The 26143-nt window shown below is 57.6% G+C and overlaps 1 protein-coding gene and 1 long non-coding RNA gene across 21 annotated transcripts in view; one reads left to right on the top strand and one right to left on the bottom strand.

The window, feature by feature from the left end:
* Window positions 1-4696, bottom strand: part of LOC132542623 (uncharacterized) — a 28938-nt gene extending 24242 nt beyond the window's left edge. The window contains exons 1-2 of the long non-coding RNA XR_009553593.1: window positions 4211-4696; window positions 2619-2757 (exon numbers count right to left, since the gene is read on the bottom strand). This is a non-coding gene — a long non-coding RNA (uncharacterized LOC132542623). The remainder of the gene's footprint in view (window positions 1-2618; window positions 2758-4210) is intronic.
* Window positions 4697-7673: 2977 nt separating this feature from the next.
* Window positions 7674-26143, top strand: part of AFDN (afadin, adherens junction formation factor) — a 97207-nt gene continuing 78737 nt past the window's right edge. For 19 of the 20 annotated variants that reach the window (XM_060205152.1, XM_060205156.1, XM_060205158.1 and 16 more), the window contains exon 1: window positions 7675-7872. In XM_060205152.1, the coding sequence (XP_060061135.1) occupies window positions 7774-7872 (99 nt within the window). In that variant the 5' untranslated portion in view covers window positions 7675-7773. Of the gene's footprint in view, window positions 7873-26143 lie in introns of all 20 variants that reach the window. The other variant, XM_060205165.1, reaches the window with a different exon arrangement.

Consider the following 26143-nt stretch of genomic DNA (forward strand, 5'->3'; position numbering starts at 1 on the left):
TCTCTGACTCTCAAAAAAAAAAAAAACATCTTTAAATAAACACATCCATCTTTTACAAAATAAAAACTTTCAAAGACAAACAATCAAAGCGGAATGGGAGGGACAAGTAAAAAACTGAGATCACTCAGTGGAAGTCCAGTCACGCGTGACCTGAGAAGCACCTCAAACATTTCAAGATGGACGATGAGTTTCATTTGGGTGATGATTTGCTGGTGCCTGATTGGTGGCTTAACACGGATCTAGGGGGCCGGAGGGTAGTGCGCCTGGGTGAGCACACACATCACCGCACTTAAGGCCCCGGGTTCAAGTCCCCGGTCCCCACCTGCAGGGGGAAAGCTTTGCAATGGTGAAGCAGAGCTGCAGGTGTCTCTCCCTCCCTCTCTCCCCCTCCGTTCTGTGTCTGGCTGTCTCTATCCGATAATAAATAAAGATAATTAAAAAAAAAGATTTAAAAATAAAGTATCAGGGGTAGCTAGCATAGTGGTTATGCAAAAAGACTATCATGACTGAGGCTCCAAAGTCCCAGGTTCAATCGCCTTGCACACCATAAGCCAGAGCTGAGCAGTGCTCTAGAAAACAATAAAAAAAATTTTTTTTGAAAAAAAAAAGTAATAAAAGTATAAATAAAGTAGATCTAGAGAGGGCACAAGGGCTAAGAGAGTATGGACGCCTTCTGCCAGGCTGGATGCCAATGGTTTGCTTTAGATGTGTCCGTTTATTGACATATTCCTGTTTCTTAAGCAGGAGAGCAGGAATGAGAGGAACTGGAGAGGACCAGGGCTTAGCTGGAGATGGAGCCCCAGGCAGGCCGGTTCTCTGCCTGCAGGCCCAGGAGTTTCCACACCTCACACCCCGCTCAGTTCCTTGTTTAAAGATCACAGCCTTTCCAGCTTTAATTTTTTAAATTATCTTTATTGATTGGATAGAGGCAGTCAGAAGGTGAGAAGGGAGGGAGTGATGGAGAGGAACAGAGGAGGCCGGCTGGTGGCACACCATAGTACTAAGCTCGGGGACCTGTGCAAAGACCCTGGTTCAAGCCCCTGGCTCCTCGCCTGCAGGGAGGACACTTCACGAGCAGTGAAGCAGGTCTGCAGGTGTCTCTCTGTCTCGCTCCCTCTCTATCCCCACCCCTCAGTTGGCCTCCAGGAGCAGCGGATTCAGCACCCAGCCCCAGCGATAACCCTGGAGGCAAAGATAAATCAATGAATCAATAAATAAAAATAAAGGAAGGGAGAGAAACAGACACCTGCAACACTGCTTCACCACTCTCAAAGCTTTCCCACTGCAGGTGGGGGCCAGGGCCTTAACCAGGTGTGCCACTACCAGCCTCACAAGACTTCTGTCTCAAGGCATAGTGGCATCGAGATTTGGTCCTCGCCCTGGCAGCAAGCCATAGTGTGGGCAGAAATTATTCACAGAGTCTGTCAGGCAGTGCGTCATTGCAGTGATTCTTGGCTCCACCTCCAGGGAGAGGAGGCTCCTGGGCATCTTTTGAAGCTTCCACCTCAGCAGCTATTAGGGGAGAAATTCCCATGATCCTTGGCTCCCATTGGCGCTGGCACTGGCTAGCAAGATAACCACCTTTTGGGTCCAATAATCAGATTTTTTTTTCCCAAGAGGAGGGTTTGAATTATTAATGCCTCACACTGCCAGGATATAAAAAAACCAGCAAGAAGGAGTCGAGCGGTAGCGCACATGGCACAAAGCACAAGGACCGGCGTAAGGATCCCGGTTTGGGCCCCCGGCTCCCCACCTGCAGGGGAGTCACTTCACGGGCGGTGAAGCAGGTCTGCAGGTGTCTGTCTTTCTCTCCCCCTCTCTGTCTTCCCCTCCTCTCTCCATTTCTCTCTGTCCTATCTAACAATGACGACATCAATAACAACAACAATAACTAAACAAGGGCAACAAAAGGGAAAATAAATAATATTTAAAACATTGAAGGGAAAAAGACAGCAAGATTGTCACTTCCATGTATAGATGGACTCAACTAGCAACAGAGTAAAAATCAAGATTTTAGATGGTTTAAGTTGCAGATGCTGCTATGATGCCATCCTGACCTCCCTGGGCAGACGGCCTCACCCGTGTGTCCTGGAGCCTCCCCTCCCCAGAGCCCTGCCCCACTAGGGACAGACAGACACAGGCTGGGGGTGTGGATCCACCTGCCAACACCCATGTCCAGTGGAGAAGCAGTGACAGAAGCCAGAACTCCCGCCTGCTGCTCCCCATAGGGAATTTTGGTGCACACTCCCAGAAATGTTAGGGGATGATGATCAGAGGGCCTTGAACCCCAGTTCCATCAGGAGCTGGAGAGAGAAGAAGGAAAAAGAAAGAACACTCAGAAGTAGTAATAGGTGTGTGAGTTGGAAATGAAGATAAGGCAGGACCCTAGAAAAAATGGGTAAATATATATATGTGTGTATATGGTAGTAAACCCATATCTTGGGTTTACTATCTTGGGAGAACCACTGCAGTTTCCAGTGGAAGGAACAGGGACACAGAAGTCTGGTGGTGGGAACCTGTGAATCACTAATAAAAATAGAAAAGAGATTTTAGATGGTACTGCAAACAATGGCATTCACAGCAAACTATCCGGGAGGCACAGAGAGACAGTCACTCACAGGAGAATGGTGTTCTAGTAAAGACTGTGTGTCAGGACAGGGAAGCAACACAGGTTCTGCAAACAGAGTTTCACGTCTGAGGCTCCAGAGTCCCACATTTAATCCCCGGCACCACCACGAGCCAGAGCTGAGCAGGGCTCTGGAAAGAAAAAAGCAGATTGTGTGAAGACAGCGGATTCACAAAGCAATGCTTCCTCAAGGACGCATGCAGGATATTTAGCCTAACCGTTTAGCTTCTGACTCGGCGGACTGTCTGAAAAAGAGAGCTCAGTGGGTAAGGTGTAAACCTTGCCCGGGCATGGGGCTGGGGGGAGGGGGTCTGTCTGTGTTCCCGGAGGGTCTCTTTGTCCCTCCCTCCATTCTCTCTCTCTTTCTTTCTCTCTCCCTCTGAATAAAAACCTCAGCCCGGGAACCACAAAACTGTATATGGGGAGCCGGGCGGTGGCACACCCAGAAGAGCACACAGGTTACCACACATAAGGGCCCGGGTTCGAGCCCGAAGCAGCACACTACCCAGCAAAACTATTTCACCAGCCCAGGATGACTTTCATACAAGCGTATGCATATGGCTTTGTTTGTTTGGCCCTGTCCCGGGCTGCATTGCTCCAGGCTGACTTTTTCAGATAAGAGACAGGCAGAAGCAGAAAAGGAGAAGAGGCCGCAGGGCTGAAAGGCCATTCAAGTCAGACGGGTCTGGGCAAGCACATGGTCCAGCGGGGCACAAGCCGGCTGTGCTAGTTGGCTGGAACATTCTCTGTTTCTAGAATTTGTCTTTTTTTCTTTCTCCCTCCTCATCCCCCCTCTCCTTCTCCTTCTCCTTCTCCTTCTCCTTCTCCTTCTCCTTCTCCTTCTCCTTCTCCTTCTCCTTCTCCTTCTCCTTCTCCTTCTTCTCCTCCCTCTCCCTCAACCCCTCCCTCTCTGCCCTCTGGCTCTGGGTTAGGGGATGGGCATATCTGGGGGATAACAGGCTTAGCTGTTTAGCGCTCAAGCCCAGAACTCCACGTTCAGCAAGGTGTGTGCTCCCCTAGGTGAGCTAAACCCCCCATGGAAAAGTTCCACTTGCCTCAGAAACAACAATGAAACTGATTCATCACCTCCTGTGTCTTGCATCGTACCCCAGACATTTTGACATGCTCTATAGTACATGGAATATCTAAATATATGTGCTTGTTGTCACCAAGGCTTCACTGCTCTGGGCTGAGTTTATGTCTATCTCTCTATCTCAGTCTCTCACTATCTCTCTATCTAAAAAGACAGCATTGAACCTTCCTCCAGCATAGTGGAGAACCTGGGTGGAGCAGTGCTATATCTAGGTGAGCTCTTCTACTGGCCTCACTGCTTTTATTACAGAGTTGCTGTGTAGCACCATGGCCTGTCTGTCAATCTATCTATTTAATTATATTTATTTATTTTTCTTTACCAGCACATATATCAGCTCTGGCTTATGGTGGTTGGGGTATTGAAGCTGGGACTTTGGAGCCTCCGGTAGGAGAGTCTCTTTGCACCATCACTATGCGCTCTACTCCCACCCTTAATTTAAATATATATATATATATATATATATATATATTGCAATTCAATTCTCCACGCACCTGCTTTGAACACCAGCAGCCTCCCAGGAGCTTTGCAGAGGAATTCTCTCCCTCCCCACAAGGGTCTCCACAGGGACAGCTCAGCTGGCTGGTGGCCCTGGAGGGCCGGGCTGTGTAGGGACAGAGCAGCTCCGCGCGCACACACACACCCGGAACAAAGAGCCAGCCTCGGTGGCAGATGGCGGCCGCCTGGTGCTGCAGCGAGCGTGCTGCCATGCCGACAGGGATCAGAGAGACACTGAGAGCCCGCAGCTGGCAGCAGGCGGGCGAGGATCCGGGTGCCACTGTCCCCTCCTGCGGAAGCAGCAGCCCTGGGCGAGGCAGAGGACAGAGGGGGGTGGGGTGCCGGGAATAAAGGGGCTTTGTGCTGGGCGTGGTGGCTGGGAAGGAAGGCTGCCTGGAGGGAGTGCGGTGGCCCAGTGCAGCGGGATGGTGACTGTCCCCGGGAGAGCAGAGCAGGGAGATGCCCCTGGGTGATGGTCTGCGGGTGGGATTTTCGGGTGGGGGTGACACTCAGCAGCCAGCAGCCCCAGAGGGGCTCTCCACACACAGAGGGGCGCAGGTGTCCCTTGCAGTGGCCTGGATGTCCCTGCTATCACACGCCACGGGCAGCATCTGTGTGGCATTGTGACCTGAGTACCATGGAAGATGTGATTTCCGAGGTGGGCACGTGACATCACAGTGTGGGGACACCGGGGTGGGCTCAGACACAGGAGCCCAGGGAGGGCAGGACTACCAACAATGGGCTCAAGTCCCTTTCAGTGAGCACACACTGCCACTGTCACAATGCGCACACACACACAGTTACAACCAGACTGCCACAACACACACACACAGTCACAACCAGACTGCCACAACACACACACAGAGTCACAACCAGACTGCCACAACACACACACACACACACAGAGTCACAACCAGACTGCCGCAACACACACACACACAGTCACAACCAGACTGCCGCAACACACACACACACACACACACAGTCACAACCAGACTGCCACAACACATACACACAGTCACAACCAGACTGCCACAACACACACACACACAGAGTCACAACCAGACTGCCACAACACACACACACACAGTCACAACCAGACTGCCGCAACACACACACACACAGAGTCACAACCAGACTGCCACAACACACACACAGTCACAACCAGACTGCCACAACACACACACACACACACACACAGTCACAACCAGACTGCCACAACACACACACACAGAGTCACAACCAGACTGCCACAACACACACACAGTCACAACCAGATTGCCACAACACACACACACAGTCACAACCAGACTGCCACAACACACACACACACACACACAGTCACAACCAGACTGCCATCACACACACACACACAGTCACAACCAGACTGCCACAACACACACAGTCACAACCAGACTGCCATCACACACACACATACACACATAAACACACACACACAGTCACAACCAGACTGTCACAACACACACACACACACACACAAACACACACAGTCATAACCAGACTGCCACAATGCACACACATACACACAGTCACAACCAGACTGCCACAACGCACACACATACACACACAAACACACACATACAGTCACAACCAGACTGCCACAAGGCACACACATACACACAGTCACAACCAGACTGCCACAACGCACACACATACACACACAAACACACACACACATTCACAACCAGACTGCCACAAGGCGCGCACACACACACACACACACACACACACACAGTCACAACCAGACTGCCACAAGGCGCGCACACACACACAGTCACAACCAGACTGCCACAACGTACACACACATACACACACACACAAACACACACACACACACACACACAGTCACAACCAGACCGCCACAATGCACACACATACACATAGTCACAACCAGATTGCGACAAGGCACACACACAGTCACAACCAGACTACCACAAGGCACACACATACACACACACAAACACACACACACATACACAGTCACAACCAGACTGCCACAACACACACACATACACACACAAACACACACACACAGAGTCACAACCAGACTGCCACAACACACACACAGTCACAACCAGACTGCCACAACACACACAGGCAGGTAGTCTCAGTGCAGCACACACACTCACACCACAGCAACACACACTCCTGCAATAAACACTCCCACACTACAACACACACATACACCCCTCGCTGCAACACACACTGACACAGACATCACTGCATCATGCACTCACCCTGACTGCGATACACACACAGTAAAACAGACACGCAGCACACACACTCACACAGACACCACTACAACTCAATACTCCTACCGCAATGCACGCACACACACACTCGCACAACACAGACGCCCTCCCTCAGCACACAGTGTCACACAGACACCACTACAGTACACACACATGCTCACTATGAACACACAAAGTAACACACACACTCCCTGCAATGCATACATTCCCGCTACAACACAGACACGCCCTGGCTGAAGCACCAAGACCCCAACAGCACACACTCATTCTCACTGCAATGCACACACACACACACACACACACACACACACACACTCACAGATGCCACTAGGAACCACAAACTTCTGCCCACTGCCGTACACACAGACACTACCACAACACACAGACCCCCTCACTCCTGTCCCCACTGCAAGGCACCCTGAACACACACGTCCTCACACTGACACCCACAGATTCACCCCCACCCTGAGTGTGATCTCAGGAGAGGAGATGACCACAGAAGAGACTGGGGGGGAGGGCGTGGATAACTAGGGGTGCCAGAGCTGGCCAGTACTGTAAGCTCAGTACCTGGGGCTTGGTACTTGGTGTTCGTATCTGTGTCGTTCACTACAGAGTGCCCAGTACCTGCGGTCTCCATACCTGGGGTTTAGTATCTGTGGACTCAGTACCAGGCCTTGACACTGGGGTGCCCAGTCTGTGCTTCCGTGCCTGTGGACTCAGTACCCGGGGCTCAGTGTGCAGGCCCTCCACTACCTATGGACCTGTGGGGCTGGAGGCTGGGCTCGGACTGTCCAACACGCAGAATGGAGTCGGCGCTCAGGCCTCTGCCCTCCGCCTAGACCACCCGCACCTGCAGGCACCCGGCACCCAACGCCCCGCACCCAGCACCACGTGCTAGGACCCGCTGGCAGCCCCGCCGGGGAGCCCCGCCCACCGAGGGCCCCGCCCACCCGGGCGCCGCCCACCGCGCCGGCCACCTGACCGCCCCGCCCCTCCCGCCCCGCCGGCCCCGCCCCCTGGCTCTGCGGCCCCCCGACCGCGCGCGGTGACGTGCGCGTGCTCGTGCGCAGAGGCGGCGGCGCGCACGGCGGCGCGGGGGCGCGCACGCGGGGCGGGGCGGGGCGGGCGGCGCGGGCCGGCGGGCGCGGAGGCCGAGAGGCGGCGGCGGCGGCTCGGAGGAAGGTCGGGACTGGAGGCGCGGGGCGCGGGGCGCGGGGCGCGGGGCGGGCGCGGGGCCGAGCGGCGACGGTGAGGGCCCGGCCGGCCCGCGGGGCTCCGGCGGCAGCATGTCGGGGCGCGACGAGGAGCGGCGGAAGCTGGCGGACATCATCCAGCACTGGAACGCCAACCGGCTGGACCTGTTCGAGATCAGCCGGCCCACCGAGGTCAGCGCGCGGCCGGGCCGGGGCCGGGAGGGTCGGGGACGGGCACGGGGACGGGGGGGGGCCGGGAGGGGACGGGCACGGGGACGGGGACGGGCACGGGCACGGGGACGGGGGGGGGACGGGAGGGTCGGGGACGGGGACGGGCACGGGGACGGGAGGGGCCGGGAGGGTCGGGGACGGGCACGGGGATGGGGGGGGCCGGGAGGGGACGGGGCCGGGAGGGTCGGGGACGAGCACGGGGACGGGAGGGGACGGGGCCGGGAGGGTCGGGACGGGCACGGGGACGGGAGGGTCGGGGACGGGAGGGTCGGGGCCGGGCACGGGGACGGGGCCGGGCACGGGGCCGGGGACGGGGACGGGGCCGGAGCGCCTCGCACCCTCCCGGACCCGCCCGGACCCTCCCGGACCCTCCCGCACCGTCCCCTGGACCCCTCGGGGACCCCTCCCCTCCGCGCCCCCCTCCCCGCTCCCCCCTGCAGGCCGCGTGCGGGTCCCGGTCCCGGCAGGGCGGCAGGTCAGCGGTGCCGAGGGCGACCCCGCACTGGCCGGGCGCGAGGAGCGGGGACACTGCGAGTCCCCCTGCGTGTCCACTCGGGTGTCTGTCCCAGGGAGTCTGTCCAGGGGTGCCTGTCCTGCAGGTGTCTGTCCCGGGGAGTCTGTCCTGCAGGTGTCTGTCCCAGGGAGTCTGTCCCGGGGGAGTCTGTCCCGGGGTGTCTGTCCTGCAGGTGTCTGTCCCAGGGAGTCTGTCCCAGGGAGTCTGTCCCGGGGGAGTCTGTCCCGGGGTGCCTGTCCTGGGGTGTCTGTCCTGGGGGAGTCTGTCCCCGGGCTGTCCACTCGGGGGTGCCTTCCCCCTCACCTCAGCACCTGCTTCCGGTGGCCACTGAGCACTCTGAGCTGATGGCGGGCTGATGAGCCATGGCAGGACGGGCATCGCTGCAAGTCCTGTTGTCCCTTCGCTTGCTAACCCCCTACTGTCCTGTCCTCTCACTTGCCTCGCACTGCCCCCCCCCCGTTACCCCCTGTCCCCCCATTACCCCCTGTCCCCCCATTACCCCCTGTTCCCCCATTACCCCCCGTCCCCGTTACCCCCTGTCCCCCATTACCCCCGTCCCCCATTACCCCCTGTTCCCCCATTACCCCCCGTCCCCCGTTACCCCCGTCCCCCATTACTCCCTGTTCCCCCATTACCCCCTGTCCCCTGTTACCCCCTGTCCCCCCATTACCCCCTGTTTCCCCATTACCCCCTGTTCCCCCATTACCCCCATCCCCACTACCCCGTCCCCCATTACCCCCGTCCCCCATTACCCCCGTCCCCCATTACCCCCTGTTCCCCCATTACCCCCTGTCCCCCGTTACCCCCTGTCCCCCCATTACCCCCTGTTTCCCCATTACCCCCCATCCCCCGTTACCCCCGTCCCTCATTACCCCCTGTTCCCCCATCCCCATTACCGCCTGTCCCCGTTACCCCCTGTCCCCCGTTACCCCATCCCCCTCACTGGCCCCAGTACCACTGCTGAGTGCAGCCCACTTTCGGGTGGGAAGGCTGCTCCCGGGTGCTGGGAGGGGTTGTCCCTCCCGGGCTGGGTGCCCGTGTGCCTTACGGGGATCCGCTCTCAGCGTGTCCCGGGCTCCCTGAGTGGCCGCTGGCCTGGGCCCCGGGTGGCCCATGGGGTCCTGTCCGCAGAAGAAAGGGCCCTTTTCCCAGGGTTGGCTGAGAACGTTCGGATGCCAAATATTATCTTGGGGCAGCTTTGTTTTGTTTTGCTGTGTGAATGGGTCCATTTATAGCATTGTTGTAAGAGCGTGTGCCCACGGCAGGCAGGGGCAGGAGGGGCAAGGGCAGGGGTGAGTAGGGCAGGGGCAGGAGGAGGGCAGGGCAGGGGCAGGCTCACCACCTTGGCCTCGGGGTGGGGTCTGTGCCTGGCCCTTGGGGTGTGGGGTGGAGCCGCCTATCCTGCTGAGCGCCGCTGGTGGCTGCTGGGTGCCTCTAGGGGCGCCCCCATCTGGACTGTCATCTCCCCGCTCACTGGGGCAGGTGCCCAGGCTGCTGGCTCCACGGGGCCCGGCTGTGTCTGTCTGTCTGTCTGTTCCGGGGTGTGAGCAGGGCTCTGACCCATGGCACTCGGCGAGGGCTGCTCACCTCCCTGGGCGCCCAGCCTGTGAGAGACTGTGGTGCAGGCCCTCCTGGGTGGGGGCGGGGGCGGGGGCATCGACCTGAGCAAGAGCTTCTGTGGATGCTCATCGGGCCCCCACCCGCCGCCCCCGCCCGTGCCCTGAGCTGGCCCCTGGGGACACGCCCTCTAGGAGGCCCCATGCTAACAGCACCCGGGAAGGTGCCCTCCCTGTCACTGTGCGTTCTCAGCCCTCTCCTCACGTGAGCCCCAGAGCCTGGGACAGTTTAAGATGAGAGGCGCCGAGGGCCCGGTGGTGGCGCACATTCCCGTGTGTGAGGACCCGGGTTCAGGCCCCCAGTCCCCGCCTGCAGAGGGAGGCTCCAGAGTGGGCTGCAGGGGGGTTCTCCTCCCTTCTCTCCTCTCAGCCCTGCTCAGCTGTGGCTGATGGTGGGGCTAGACATTGAACCTGAGGCCTCAGAGCCTCAGGCAGGAAAGTTTGTCTGCAGAACCACTGTGCTGCCTCCCAGCCCTCCTGCTCGCCCCCTCTCTTTTCTTGTCTAGCTTAGGGGGATCCCAGCCCTCCTGCTCGCCCCCCTCTCTTTTCTTGTCTAGCTTAGGGGGAAAGAAGCCGGACGGGAGGGGAGGTCTCCATGCGGGTGACTCAGCTGACTGGACACTGGAGAGCCAGCCCCTAGTCCTGCCCCGCTCTTCCACTTGTTTGTTTTTTTAAAGGTTTTATTTATTTATTACTGAGAAACATAGGAGGAGAGAGAAAGAACCAGGCATCACCCTGGTACATGTGCTGCCGGGGATCGAACTCGGGACCTCGTGCCTGAGAGGCTGATGCTTTATCCACTGCGCCACCTCCCGGGCCACCCGCTCTTGCACTTGGAATAAGGCTCTTTCTTTGGGAATGTCTCAGGCTTCCCCGCAGCGGCGCACGTGTCAACCTTGACTTCCTGTCCCCCTTGGAAGAGGGCTTCCTCGGCCCCCCGGAGACGCATGCCAGTCCTTAGGTGCTCTCTGGTCACAAGGTCATTTTTTTTTTTTTAAGAAACTTTATTTATTTATTTTCCCTTTTGTTGCCCTTGTTGTTTAACATTGTTGTGGTTATTGATGTCGTTGTTGTCAGATAGGACAGAGAGAAATGGAAAGAATAAGGGATGACAGGGGCAGAGAAAGATAGACACCTGCAGACATGCTTCACCGCCTGTGAAGCGACTCCCCTGCAGGTGGGGAGCCGGGGGCTCGAACTGGGATCCTTATGCCGGTCCTTGTGCTTTGCGCCACCTGCGCTTAACCCGCCGCGCCACCACCCGACTCCCTCAAGGTCAGTTTTTAAACCCCATTCTTCCTCTGTCCCGGGTGGTTGCCGCATAGTCACCTGTGAACAGGAAGTGGAGCACAGCTTTCTTAGCATCCACCTTGTTCCTGACGGCGCGTATGGGGAATCTGTGTCTTCACCTGAATGTAAGACCTGAGCGGGTGGCTGACTGCTTCCCTTCGTGACATACTTCTTCATCTTTTTATGTCATCACCAGAGCGACACCACTCTAGGATAACTTTCTCAGACAGAGACAGCAGCAGCAGGAGAGAGAGAGGGAGAGGGAGAGAGGGAGAGAGAGACGCCAGAGCACTGAAGCTTCCTGCCAGGTGATGGCGGCCAGACTGGAACAGGGGCCACACAGGCACGCATGCACATGCACACATGTACGCACGCACACATGCACGCACGCACACACGCATTCACACACACGCACACACATCCACACATCCACGCACGCGCACATGCATGCACGCACGCACACATGCATTCACACACATACACACATGCGCACACACATCCACGCATGCACACATCCACACACACGCACATGCACGCACACACGTGCGTGCACACATGCACACATGCACACACACATGCATGCACACATGCGCACACATGCACACACGTGCAAACACGCACACATGCGCGCGCACGCATGCACGCTCAAAGCAGTGACTCCCCAAGGGAGCTGCTGTGTTGTCTCCTTGGTGCCCTTGGTGGTCATCACCTGTAGAGTCCGTTACTCCTCCCTCCTCTTCCTCCTCCTTTTTAAATTTTCTGACTGAAAAAAAATAGGCTAGAAATGGTGGACACCCACACGCCTTGCCAGCTTCCAGGGTGTTCTGTTTCTGTTACGGATGTGATTCATGCTCCTCCAGGCGCCGGCAAGAGGCCATCCCTGGTCTGACTGAGGCGGCAGGGGCTGCGGCCGGCCATGGCGTGACTTGGCGCGAGTCTCCCGCTCCCCGGTCGGCCCCTAGGCTGTGGCTGTGCTTCTTTCTCGTGGGACTTCACTGTCCCCGTCTGCTTTCGAGTTTCCTTTTCCTGGTACCCTGAGCCTCGGTGGTGGTCGTAGTCTTTGTGCAGACCGACTTCACTTCCTGCGGTAGCTGCCAAGGTTTGTGCCTGGGCGGGTGGCCGCGGCCTCTGCTGTGGTGGCTGGCCGTCCTGAGTGGGAGCTGCCCTGGACTCGGTGACTCGCTCTCTTCCCGCGGCTGACAGTCATCTTGCTCGATGCGGACGGTAGACTCGGGGAGACAGAAAGCGTGGGACCCTTGCTTTCTGGAGCCGTGCGGGTCCGGCGGTGGTGATAGCAGTTTGGTGGGAGAACAAGGCCGAGGGCTGTGGCAGTCAGGGTTTGAGGAGCCTTCGTGGAGCGCTGGGCGGTGTCAGCAGGTGGGGCTCCTTGCTCTCGCTCAGTGCTGTCCCAGTGCTGGTCACCTTGGACAGCACTGCTCCCTGTATAAGTACCGCACGCTGACTGTGCCACTGGAGCTCCCAGCACTGCTTCCTGTGTAAGTACCGCACGCTGACTGCGCCACTGGAGCTCCCAGCACTGCTTCCTGTGTAAGTACCGCACACTGACTGTGCCACTGGAGCTCCCAGCACTGCTCCCTGTGTAAGTACCGCACACTGACTGTGCCACTGGAGCTCCCAGCACTGCTTCCTGTGTAAGTACCGCACGCTGACTGCGCCACTGGAGCTCCCAGCACTGCTCCCTGTGTAAGTACCGCACACTGACTGCGCCACTGGAGCTCCCAGCACTGCTCCCTGTATAAGTACCGCACGCTGACTGCGCCACTGGAGCTCCCAGCACTGCTCCCTGTGTAAGTACCGCACGCTGACTGCGCCACTGGAGCTCCCAGCACTGCTCCCTGTGTAAGTACCGCACGCTGACTGCGCCACTGGAGCTCCCAGCACTGCTCCCTGTGTAAGTACCGCACGCTGACTGCGCCACTGGAGCTCCCAGCACTGCTCCCTGTGTAAGTACCGCACGCTGACTGCGCCACTGGAGCTCCCAGCACTGCTCCCTGTGTAAGTACCGCACGCTGACTGCGCCACTGGAGCTCCCAGCACTGCTCCCTGTATAAGTACCGCACGCTGACTGCGCCACTGGAGCTCCCAGCACTGCTCCCTGTGTAAGTACCGCACGCTGACTGCGCCACTGGAGCTCCCAGCACTGCTCCCTGTGTAAGTACCGCACGCTGACTGCGCCACTGGAGCTCCCAGCACTGCTCCCTGTGTAAGTACCGCACGCTGACTGCGCCACTGGAGCTCCCAGCACTGCTCCCTGTGTAAGTACCGCACGCTGACTGCGCCACTGGAGCTCCCAGCACTGCTCCCTGTGTAAGTACCGCACGCTGACTGCGCCACTGGAGCTCCCAGCACTGCTCCCTGTGTAAGTACCGCACGCTGACTGCGCCACTGGACCTGTATAAGTACCGCACGCTGACTGTGCCACTGGAGCTCCCAGCACTGCTCCCTGTGTAAGTACCGCACACTGACTGTGCCACTGGAGCTCCCAGCACTGCTCCCTGTGTAAGTACCGCACGCTGACTGTGCCACTGGAGCTCCCAGCACTGCTCCCTGTGTAAGTACTGCACGCTGACTGTGCCACTGGAGCTCCCAGCACTGCCTCCTGTCTGAATAAAATGGGTCTGAGCTCCCACCGCTGGGTGCTGCACCGAGCTCAGCTGAGTGACTTCCAGGTCAGGGCGGCATTTGCTCAGGAGAGGCCATTCTCTGTTCCCCGCCGGGTGTGCTCAGTAGACGGACTGCTCACGTCACTGGATGGACAGACAGATGGGTGGCCGGCTGGCGTGCACGTTCACATCTGTAGCTGGGCTCTCGGCAGAGCAGGACACAGTGGCCAGCCTGGGCGAGTCCCGGGGGGCTGGGCTGTCCCCTCGCCTGCAGTCACAGGTCACCTGCCTGCGGGTCTGCTGAGCAATCTAGGGAGCTGGCGGCTTCCTGCCACTGTGCCTGTCCTGTTGGCTGGGAGTCGGTCTAGTTGACACCTGCCTGTTCCGCTCAGAAGGAAGCCAGGTGTGGGCCCTGTGTTGTTTGGGGTCTGCCCTTCTCCTGCCCACCTCCTGATTGTTGCAGGAGTACCCAGTGTTTCTGTGGCCGGGGGGTGTCCTGTGTTGAGGGGGAGAAGTGGGGGGCTGTGCAGGAGTCAGCCCTGGGCCCGGGGGCATGTTTCTGTGGCCGGGGGGTGTCCTGTGTTGAGGGGGAGAAGTGGGGGGCTGTGCAGGAGTCGGCCCTGGGCCCGGGGGCATGTTTTGGGCCTCTGTTGCTCAGGCTGTCACCTCCCCCGCCGTGACTGGGGTGGAACCTGCCTTTGGAGATGCCTCTCGGAGCTGTTGTTTCTAGCTGGGTGTTTGCTGTTACCTCTGAACAAGTTTCTGAGTATTCCAGGCTTCTCGGACGGTGCTTGTAAATACGCCCACGTGGGGGTGGGGGTGGCGGTCACACACCCGGCAGAGCACACTTACCAGTGCACAAGGATCCCCCATCACCTGACTCATCCCCCATGAGTGACAGGGCAGTTCTGCAGGTGTTCCCCCCCCCCCCCCCGTGAACTCTGTTGCAGCTTCCCAGGGCTGCATTTCTGGGTTGGCACAGACCTGAGCTGCTGATACGGTAATTATTTTTTAAGAGTCCTTGCTAATAAAAGTTAAGAACGAAGGTTTCCGGTTTTGAACTTGAGACTGTGCTTTCTCCTCAGAACATTGACTTGTTCTTCCTGCTCCATGTCATTAAGGTCTGTCTATCTGTCTGTCTGTCCTTGGAAGGCTCCTCTGCCCCAGTGTGTGAGGCTGGTGCCACCAATCTGCAGGTCATTTGGACAGCGCTGGTTCCTGAGCTCGTGGGCTTTCTCGGTTCCTTTGGGAACTATCAGAACTTCCGCAGTTGTTAATAGCCCTGACCAGACAGTCCGCTAAGTATTGTGACTCTCAGGCTTACCTTTGGCGGTGTGAAGGGACAGAGAGAAATTGAGAGGGAAGGAGGAGGCAGAGGGGGAGAGAGAGAGAGGGCAGGGGAGATAGCATAATGGTCATGCAGACTCTCAGGCCTGAGGCTCTGAGGTCCCAGGTTCAACCCCTCACACCACCATAAGCCAGAACTACCCTGGTCAAAATAACAAACAAACAAAACTTAGTGCTGAAAAAGAGAAAGAGAGATTGACCTGCAGCTCTGCTTCACCACTCTGGACGCTTTCCTCCTGCAGGTGGGCACCTGGGGCTCGAACCCGGGACCTTGCGTATGGTAACGTGTGCAGGGTGTGCCGCGGCTGCCCTCTCATTTGCTCTCGGGGACAAGCCGCCTGTCCCGTGTGTGCTCAGGCCCCTAGCCGTCGGCTGCCCGAGGCGAGGCTCCTTCACGCCCCACCAGAGAGGGCCGGGGCTCTCCGCGCCCGCCGACTCCCACTTGGGCCCCGGAGGAGCGCTCGGGACAGGGCTCAGTGCCCCGCACACGCTCGCACCCGCACACGCCCATTTTAGGCAAGTGCTGGTGCGTCTGGTGCCGCCTGCTCTGTCTCCGTCCACCTGACTCTGCCCACTGCCCCTGCCAGCCCCTCCCGGCCGGGCCCGACCCGGCCCGAGCCTTGGTCTGAGGAGAGGCTTTCCCGGGGCTGGGCTGGGGCTCTTGCTCTGGGCTCGAATTGTTTGCTGAGGGTGGCTTTGCTTTGTTAGCCTGGTGCCGTGCCCCGTCTGCTGTGCTGGTCTCTAGTAGCTGCGCCAGTTTTGAGTTCTGGGTGAAGTGTGGACTGTGGGGTCTGTCGCCCTGCGCCGCGAGTCCCCTCAGGGTCCGGCCTCCTGGCCCCAGCGCGCCACCTGCAGCAACGTCGGCTCGAGGTGTGGCCGCCGCTGTCTCCCGTCTCCCGTCTCCCGTCCCCGGGCTGCGCTCCTGAGGGGCAGGCAGGCTCGGCCGAGCGAGGCCCATCGACCGCAGTGGGGATCTCCCGCCAGAGCCGCGTGTGAGAACAGCGTCCACACGCCGCGGAGAGACAGCAGATCGGCCCGGCGGGCATGTTTCCCACGGCCACACTCAACACACACAACAGCGCTTAGCCAGCCGCCTGTCCTGCTACAGGCCCGCCGCGCTGCTAGATCGTGGCTTGGCGCAGGCCACTCTGGACTTGCCTTTGTCTGTAGACAACGTCACCGAGTGACTTTGATGGGACTGTCTGTCCTCTACCTGGGCGACCAGGGCAAGGCAGGTGACAGACAGAGCAGCCCCAGGAGCCGAGCAGGGTACCATGGACAGGGCTTCCCGCACGGGGCTCGGCCTCTGCTGCTCGCAGATGTGCTTTGCATTCCAGTTTGGCAGAGCGGCCGGCCCAGTGCAGTGCCGTCAGCGCTTTCCAGGCCACATCTACTGACTTCAGTTCTGAACGTTTATTTTTTTTTTACTGCGTTGGTAACACCGCACCTTGGGGAATGCCAGAGGTAGTCGAATTAAGGCCTGTGACTCTGGAAGAGTATTAAGACGCCGTGTATGATGTTAAGGTGTCTTCCTGGAAATGCAGCGGGACAGAGAGCACTTGCTGCGTGGTGCTAAGATTCTCTCATGAAGAGTAATGCTTCCTTCTGTCACAGAGCTGAGCTTATTAGAGAATACCTGGAAATAACCAGCAGGAAAAGAGCCGAGGACCCAGAGTGAAGTTTGTTGCTCTTCAGGCCTTTATGCTGTTCTTTATCCCTTTTTACTTATTTATTCATCTTTTTAAAACATTTTTTATTCCCTTTTGTTGCCCTTGTATTTTATTGTTGTAGTTATTGTTGTTGTTGGCTAGGACAGAGAGAAATGGAGAGAGGAGGGGAAGACAGAGGGGGAGAGAAAGACAGACACCTGCAGACCTGCTTCACCACCTGTGAAACGACTCCCCTGCAGGTGGGGAGCCGGGGGCTCGAACCGGGATCTTTCCACTGGTCCTTGTGCTTTGCGCCACCTGCACTTAACCTGCTGCGCTACCGCCCGGCTCCCTTATTTATTCATCTTAAAGTGTGTGGGGTCTGGGAGGGAGGTGGTGCAGTGAGTAGGGTGCTTAACTTGGAGGCATAAAACTGCTCCATCAAACCCCAGAATCCCATGGGCTGGTGTGGTGCATTCTCCCCCTCGCCTCTCCCCTCTCATCTGCCCTCCCCGCCCCTCTCCCGCCCCTCCCCTCCCCCTTGATGTGTGCACCTGCCTGGCTTGCCTGCTTAGTAGTTGCTTCAGTTTTAGCCGGTGTTGCAGACATACGCCTGCTAGGAATCTGGGAGGCCTCAGCTGCCAGAGCACCCAGCTTTCCTGCAAGAGCACCCAGCTTTCCTGCCAGAGCACCCAGCTTTCCTGCCAGAGCACCCAGCTTTCCTGCCTGGGCACCCAGCTTTCTTGCCTGAGCACCCAGCTTTCCTGCCTGGGCACCCAGCTTTCCTGCCAGAGCACCCAGCTTTCTTGCCTGAGCACCCAGCTTTCCTGCCAGAGCACCCAGCTTTCCTGCCTGAGCACCCAGCTTTCCTGCCAGAGCACCCAGCTTTCTTGCCTGGGCACCCAGCTTTCCAGCCAGAGCTTTCCAGTTGCATCCCTGGCGTGTGGCCCACCTCGACCCTCTGTCTGCTTTCTGTCTTTGCCTTGTGAAGCTCCCTCTCACGTGTGATGAGTAAATAAATCTTAAAAATAATAGCTGCCCAGTTACTCTGCTGACAGCTGCCGTCCCTGCCCGGACGGCCGGCGGGCTGGGCGTGCGTCTCGGCCCTCCAGACGTCCACGGTCCGGCCAGGTGGGCTCTGTGCTGCTGTCCTCTGGATGAGGAAGCCGCGACCCAGGACGGAGGTCGAGCTGCCACAAGTGTGCGGCTAGTGAGGGGCCGCGAGGACGTGAGCCCCAGGCGCCCCGGCTCCGGGACTTTCTCTCAGCCCCTGGGTTGTGGAACTTGAAAGCTCAAGGCCACTGCAGCCCAAGCAGTTGCTTGCTGGTTCCCAGGAAGGCAGTGCGTCCGTTAGATGAGTCCGGGCTCGGTGTTCAGGACTGTGGGCCTGGTGGAAAGACAACGCTTCCTGCGGATTCACATCCTGCTACGCACGTGCACACGCACACGCCACACACACACCACGCACACACGCCACACAATGCACACACACCACGCACATGCCATGCACACACCACACACATGCACACGCCACACATGCCACACACACACACACCACGGACACGCCACGCACATTCCCGAGTCCTGGCTTGCATCTCGGCTCCTGGAGCCCTGCTCCAGTTCTGTCTCGGAGGCAGATGCTTCACTCGCCCCCTGGCAGCCCGAGCTGGCACTGTCTCTAGTGTCCCGTCTCGGGGGCCGAGGGGTCCCTCGCTCCAGGCAGCTCCTAGGCCCCAGGGAGAGACGGGCTGCAGGCGGGTGGGGCCCCTTCCTGCCCCAGGCTGTGCCCGCCCGGCCTTCCTCCCCTTCCTCCCGCCGGGCTTCCTCCCCTGGCTGCTGGGGGGCCGGCCGCCCTTTCCCGGTCTGGGTGAGACTTTGAGACGCGGAACTCGCTCGTCATCGCACTGCCGGCCGCAGGGGCCTCCTGTCCTGTCCTGTCCCGTCTGCGTCCTGACCGGGCCTTTCTTTCAGGCAGCTTGAAGCTCAGCAGTTCTGCCGCAGTTGCCCCTGTCCTGCCCTGCCCTGCCCTGCCCTGCCCTGCCCTGCCCTGCCCTGGCCTGGCCTGGCCTGGCCTGGCGCTGGCTGTGAGAAGTGCGTGTGCCGTCCCGGCCCTGCCCCCGGCCGCGGCCTTCTGCCCTCCGGCGCCCCCTGCACACCCTGCCGCGTCGCGCGTGAAGTGAAGGCACCGGGCTGTGCCCTCCAGGGCCCTGCGGGCGAGCGGCCTGCGGGGTGAAGGGCCGGTCGGGGAGGCGGAGCGGCGTGCCCCGGGTTCAGTGTCCCCGGGCCACAGCCACAGAACGATGGCACGGCTCTGGTCCGTCCTGTCACCGTGGGAGAGCCCGTCTGCCAGGACGGCAGCTCGAGGCCGGCATCTCTGAGGGAAAGGCCCAGAGGACAGAGTGGCATAGGGAGGTGACACTGACCCGGGAGTGACGGGGAGCCCGGGCCCGCGCCTGGCGTAGATCCCAGGCTAGGAGACATCGCCACAGCTGCCCTCTGAGGGGAAGAGCCGGCTGAGGGTGGCGAGCTCACGCGTGCAGGCCCGGCCCTGCCGGGAAAGGACAGGATTTGGCTGAGGGGGGAAAGTGGCTCCGAGCTGCTGAGTCTCGGGGAGGTGGGCTGCGCCATTATGTTGTTTTCGCCGGGCTGGCTTCACGGGCGGGTAACAGACGACCCGGGACTCATGGCTGGGTTGTACGCAGTATCTCTTTATTCATGCAGGACGCGGCGCAATCTAAGCCGAGCTAAGCTAAACTAAAAACTACAAACAATCTTGTCCTTATAAATATACTAGCCCAGTAGGGTGGGAACAGGATGCGATGCAGAGAGGGTGGAGAGAAAAGTGACTGGTGAAAATCAGGGTGTGACAAGGAGAGGGGGCGGAGCAGGCGAGAATTCTCCCACTAAACCACCAATGCCCTGGAGGGAGGGTGGTGCTTGTTAACAGCGATTATGTAAATAAAATATAGTGTTATGTAAATAGAATGCAGGGGGGATTAAACCAAATGAAACAGAAGGGGTTTTTAAAAGCAGAATTAGAAGATACCAACAATTCCCCCCTTTCTTTTTAACTAATGGCCATAGTATTAGGATTGTGGGGTGAACAGAAACCTATATCGTACAGGCGTTTTCAAAAGAACTGGCATAAGACATGGAAAACAAAATAGGCGAGCAGCAATAACCAGTGTGATGCCAAGGGGAACGTTTCTTACCTCAAAGGGCAAGGCCTAGCAGTCGAAAGGGCATTTCTTGCCTCTGGGAGCGCTTCATGCCTCTGGGGGCATCTCTTGCCTCTTGGGGCGCTTCATGCCTCTGTGGGCATAACCTAGTAAGGAGGGGGAGCTTTCTGAATCTGGGGACAGAGACTGCAGGCGAGGGGACATGGTCTATAAAGTCTCAAGGCAATTGGCTGAAGTTAGTGTTTGAGAAACACAGCAGCGTGTACCAGTAAGTCCGATGGAAGTGTCAGTCCAAAGTAGCTGACCACAGAAGAAAATGCCAAGGGATGAAACGCTGCATGTCTGTCTCGATGGGGAATGTCAGCCATCAGAATTCTGCTTTTCTGTAGAGAGTGAGCTTTGGAGTCTGTGAATCTGTTTCTTCAGGTCGTGCCAGGTCACATCATTGGTTTCCGGGGGTGTGTTGTAGCCATTCCATCTTGTGGGCGATGTCAGAGAACAGGATCCAAATGGATTTCCAGGAATTCCATTTGAGTGGATGCTTTTTCTTTTTTTTTCTTTTTTTTAATTTTTATTTTATATTTATTTTATTTATTCCCTTTTTGTTGCCCTTGTTGTTTTATTGTTGTAGTTATTATTGTTGTTGTCGTTGTTGGATAGGACAGAGAGAAATGGAGAGAGGAGGGGAAGACAGAGAGGAGGAGAGAAAGACAGACACCTGCAGACCTGCTTCACCGCCTGTGAAGTGACTCCCCTGCAGGTGGGGAGCCGGGGTTCCAACCGAGATCCTTATACCGGTCCCTGTGCTTTGTGCCACCTGCGCTTAACCCGCTGCGCTACAGCCCGACTCCCGAGTAGATGCTTTTTCATGTGAAGACTTGACAGCTGAAATTCACTTACTTGTCAAACAAAACTTGTAGCAGATTAGAAGTTTACTATAATTGATAACTCCATTATAATTGGAAGTCCTTTCTAGTATGATTTTAAGGTTGTTTAAACAGTTTAAACTCAATAAAATGTGGAAAGGTAAACAGAAGAACCACGGTAGAAGCCTCAGGCATGAGAATAATTAACATAATCATTGCACTATCTGCTCCACCCTTAACTCATACCGTTTCAGTATTAAACGTTTCAGATTTATGCCAAGACGTAAAAAAATAAATCAAAGGAGGGAAAAAACAATTTTTTGGATTGTTTCTGGATGTCTCTAGAAATCATGGCTGCGTCCAGCATTTTTTTTTTAAGTCAATGTCAAACAAAAGTTCAGTCATTCAAATCATTCTCTTACGAGACAGATCTCACCATGTAGCATCAAGAGTCCCCGGAGGGCGTCCTAGTCCAAAAAGCTCCTCGAAATTCCATTTAGGGTGCTTCTGACTGTTCCTGCAGGATTGCTTCAGGCACCCATTTTTAAAAGCGTCTTCCCATCGAAGAAAGAATCCAATCAGGAGAGTAGAACTAACTACGTGTCTCCATACTTGGGGACTGCCAGGGTACTGGAGAATGCTCCTCAAATTAGAGTAGTCCTTCTCCATGGGAAACATGTGAGAAGAAGTCCAGAAAGTCCCAGTGGAAATCCCCATGCATATCCCAAGGTCTACGATCACGGCCATAAAGAACCAAATTGTGGCCTGGAGCAAAATGTAGTCCTTTTCCTCAGGAAACATGGGAGAGGGAATCCAGAAAGTCCAAGGAGAAATCTCAGTGCAACTCCCAAGCTCTATGATTAGGGTCACAAGAAACCAAAGTTCCTGGTCAGGGAAACAAAGTGTGGCCCAGAGCAAAATGTTCCAGAGACAGAGTAACTGTCTCATGATGAAACAGTAGAGGCTTTGGCAAACCTCTTCATAAGTAGAAAGGCAACCCATGGCGGATGGGTAGCCAAGTTTACTTATCTGGGCAGATGGGCGGGTTAGGTCCCACGTCGGTGCCGGTCCCTGTTTCAGGGCTTATGTCAGTCCCTTGTTCGGGCGCCATATGCGCCATTATGTTGTTTTCGCCGGGCTGGCTTCACGGGCGGGTAAGAGACGACCCGGGACTCATGGCTGGGTTGTAGGCAGTATCTCTTTATTCATGCAGGACGCAGCACAGTCTAAGCCGAGCTAAGCTAAACTAAAAACTACAAACAATCTTGTCCTTATAAATATACTAGCCCAGTAGGGTGGGAACAGGATGCGATGCAGAGAGCGTGGAGAGAAAAGTGACAGCTGCCTCACGCAGAGATGGCGACGCTCGAGAGCTTTCCCGTTGCTCTTCCGGCCTGGCGGTGGTAGCTCTTGGCTCCAGCCGAACCCTCCTTATCCGGGTCGCCTGGGCCTGGCGTCTCCTCACTGTGCTGCTGACACCCCGAGGGGGGCAGCCCCTCACTCTCCGTGTCACCTCCCGGGTGACACCTTGTGCCCTCCGGGTTTCCCTGTCTCGGCTTGAACTTGAGCCGTCTGACCCGGACTCTGGAGCCCACTCCCAGCCTTGCCCGTGTTGGCGAGGCGGGTTCTGAGCCCTCTGCCAGGCCTCCCACGAGCTTGCTGCCTTCAGACTCCTTCCTGCGCCAGCCGGCCTGACCCGGACCCGAACCGCTCGCTCGCTCGCTCGCTCGCTCGCCTCCCTGTCCTGCGCTCCTGCCGAGCGCGCTGCTGAGCCCGGAGCAGGGGTGGCGGCGTTTCTCTGGGCAGACTCTCAGGGGCCTTTCTAGGATTTCAGAGTGCTACTCCTCCTCCGCCTCCGCCTCTGCCTCCTCCTTTCTTCCTTTTCCTTTCTTTCTTTTTTTCCCAGAGCCCTGCTCAGCTCTGACTTATGCTGGTGCAGGGGATTGAATCTGGGACTTTGGAGCCTCAGGCATGAGAGTCTGTTTGCATAACCATGATGCTGTCTACCCCGCCCTTTTCTCCCTTTTTCTTCTAATATATCTGTGTACATGTATATGTGTACACACACACACACACACACACACACACACACACACACACACACACTTTTTCCTTCAGGGTCATCGAATCCACTGCTCATGGAGGCCATCTTTTTTCCATTGTTGTTGTTGGATAGGACAGAGAGAAATGGAGAGAGGAGGGGGAGACCGAGAGGGGGAGAGAAAGACAGACACCTGCAGACCTGCTTCACCGCCTGTGAAGTACACCCCCCCCCCCCCCGCAATTGGGGAGCCGGGGGCTCAGACCAGGATCCCTGCGCCGCGCCTGGTGCTTTGCGCTATGTGCGCTTAACCTGTTGTGCTGCCACCTCCCTCCCTTTGTAAACAATTGTTACGAGTGGCATGGAGGACTGAGCCTAGCACCTGGGAGCCTCGGGTGTGAGAGTCTGTCTACATAACCATTGTGCTGTACTTTGGCCTGAAAACCCAGTTCAAAGCCCTTTCCCCAGGAAGTCTGAGGGCATTTCCCCTTCTAGTTCTGTCCGCCCGGCCGGTCTTCTCGCCGCGTCTAGACTTGCCAGCCGGGCTTGGTCTTTGCACTCGGTCGCTGCTTGGAAAGTCCTGAGTGCTCCACCGTCCCGAGGCTCTGCTCCCTGAGTCTCCCATCAGCAGGGATCTGCTGCTCTGTGCTTTGCTCAGGACTCTTCCTGAGGAGCCCAGGAAGCGTGAGGAGAGGGAGGGAGGTGATGGTGAGGAAGCTGGGAGGAAGTGGTTCTTTGCTGCAGGCTGAACGCGCACCCAGCTGAGCCTGGCTACCAAGCCACAGGTTTCCGAGTAAGACACTGAGTGCTGCCGCCCTTCCCGGACTTCCTGCACGTGCTGTGCGCTCTGCTCACGAGCCCTGGGCCCAGGTCTGCCCTCTGGCCAGCTCCTCTCCCTCCTTCCTTGGAGTGCAGGGGACACCCTCCTGCAGGCCTGTGATGGTGCTGCTCCAGCCGCCCGCCGTCGGGGAGCAGTAGTTGTGGGGCCCTGCACTCCTCCCTGCACTCCTCCCTGCGCCTGGCGTTGAGTGGGCCCCCACGCCACTCTTCGGGGCAAGGACCTCCTGCCAGGCCACGTCGGCTCATTCCCGCACCAACAGGGACTGTTTCTCCCGCCTCTGTTTACCGCACTTGGAGTAGGCCGGCCAGAGACACGGCGCCTCTCCCTCTCCGCCTCTGCGGTGGTCGCTGGCTCCCTTGAGCTTGGCAGATAGTAGTTCACTGACAGGAGTCCTCTCGTCCAGGTCCTCCCAGCTCCTGCCTGGGGATGCCCGGTGGTGTCTGCTTCCAGACCCCAGGTCTCACACGTGGGCTTGGTGAACACGTGGACCCAGGCCCCCGAGGAAGCGTCACCGGGCACCTGGAAGTATGATCTCTTGGTCACGAGACTCTGCTGTTGACCTGCATGAGAACTCCCGCAGCCTCGGAATACTCAGCCTGACTGCTGCAGCCTCTGAGGTGATAGGTGGGACCCGGTGCCCTGACTTTAGTCATCGAGCGCCTGGGTTTGCCTGAGCGCCATTGCGACTCCGCTTCTTCTTTTTCTTTTAATATTTCTTTATTCCCTTTTGTTGCCCTTGTTTTATTGCTGTAGTTACTATTGTTGTTATTGATGTTGTCATTGTTGGATAGGACAGAGAGAAATGGAGAGAGGAGGGGAAGACAGAGAGGGGGAGAGAAAGACAGACCCCTGCAGACCTGCTTCACCGCCTATGAAGCGACTCCCTTGCAGATGGGGAGCCGGGGGCTCGAACCGGGATCCTTACGCCGGTCCTTGCGCTTTGTGCCACCTGCGCTTAACCTGCTGTGCTACGGCCCGACTTCACTTCTCCGTGGCCTTTCCGTGGGCTGACCGGATGCCTTCTGAGTGCGGGCCCCTCTTATTTGTGCATCGTGATGCTTTGCAGATGCTTTTGTTGACGTTTGCCTTTGCCCGTGTTGCTTGTAGCCCAGACTGAAAACATTTAGACTACTGAGCTTGTCAGCTGTTTCCTGGAAGTCACATGCTTTTCCAGAGGGAGAGAGACACTGCAGCCCCGCTTCACCACTCATTAAGGTGGGGACCAGGCCTTGTGCCACCACCCGGCCCGCGGGCCTCAGTGCCCTGCCGTGACTGCTGCCGAGGGCCTCTGCTCCTGCCCGCTGTCTGGGGAGCTCCTCCCGCAAGCAGGGGCTGCTCTCTCCACAGCCTGGGAGGGGCTCTGTTCCCGCGGCGCCAGTGCTGATCTGTGCAGCTTCGCCCTTTGTTTCCCTTCTGCTGGCGCTGTGGCATTCCAGTCTGCTGCCATTACTTTGCAGAGCAGCCGGCGGTGACAGGAAGGGCCCTAGGAGGCACAGGCCACAGGCCGGCAGCAGACGCAGCCGCAGCCGCAGGTCGGGCAGTCCCTGCCCTGCGGGGGAGGCCGCTCCGCTCGCCGCAGCACTTTGCTTCTGGTTTATTCCCTCCATTCTCACCCACCTCGAGAGGCCTTAAGACCCTAAAGACCTTAAAAAAAGTCACTTGCTTTTAAAATGTCCTTGTGGCTAATGCGGTAGACAACTGGAGACGTCGCAGTCATCAGGGTGACGGGGCAGCTTTTGCTGTGGAACCCAGGAGTCGGTCAGAGCGCCCTGGCCGGCGGACGTGGCCGCCTTCTGTCGCGGCTGCCTTGTGTCAGCGGCTGCAGGCTCTGCCGCTCTGCTGGGAAGCTGACTCACTGCACGTGCTGGAAGCGCTGGACTCCAGAGTGCGTCTGATCTGTGCAGCTCGGGCTCCTGCAGTGCAGGCCGGGGCTCCGTGTCACCTTGAGTTGTGTCAGGAGAGGCTTTCTCCCTCGCTGCTTGGACTTCCAGCACTGTGACCCCGAGGATGAGGCTGTGGCTGCTGCCCGTGGACAAGCGTGTTTGCAGTATGTCGATTTGACTAGAATCCGATCACTCACTGGAAATGATTTGAACTTTTGGACATTTGGTTTCATAGAATTACAATTGCAGAGGGCCGCTCATCAGCACAATTTAATGACGCTCCTTTTTTTATCGCACGTGTACAGACTTCATGTGCACTTTCCTCTTCTGTTCTACTAAAGACAGGACTGTGGGCCCAGTGGGCTCTTGAGCAAGTGTGCGC

This window comes from Erinaceus europaeus, chromosome 13 (genome assembly GCF_950295315.1).
Source record: "Erinaceus europaeus chromosome 13, mEriEur2.1, whole genome shotgun sequence".
Taxonomy (NCBI): Eukaryota; Metazoa; Chordata; class Mammalia; order Eulipotyphla; family Erinaceidae; genus Erinaceus; species Erinaceus europaeus.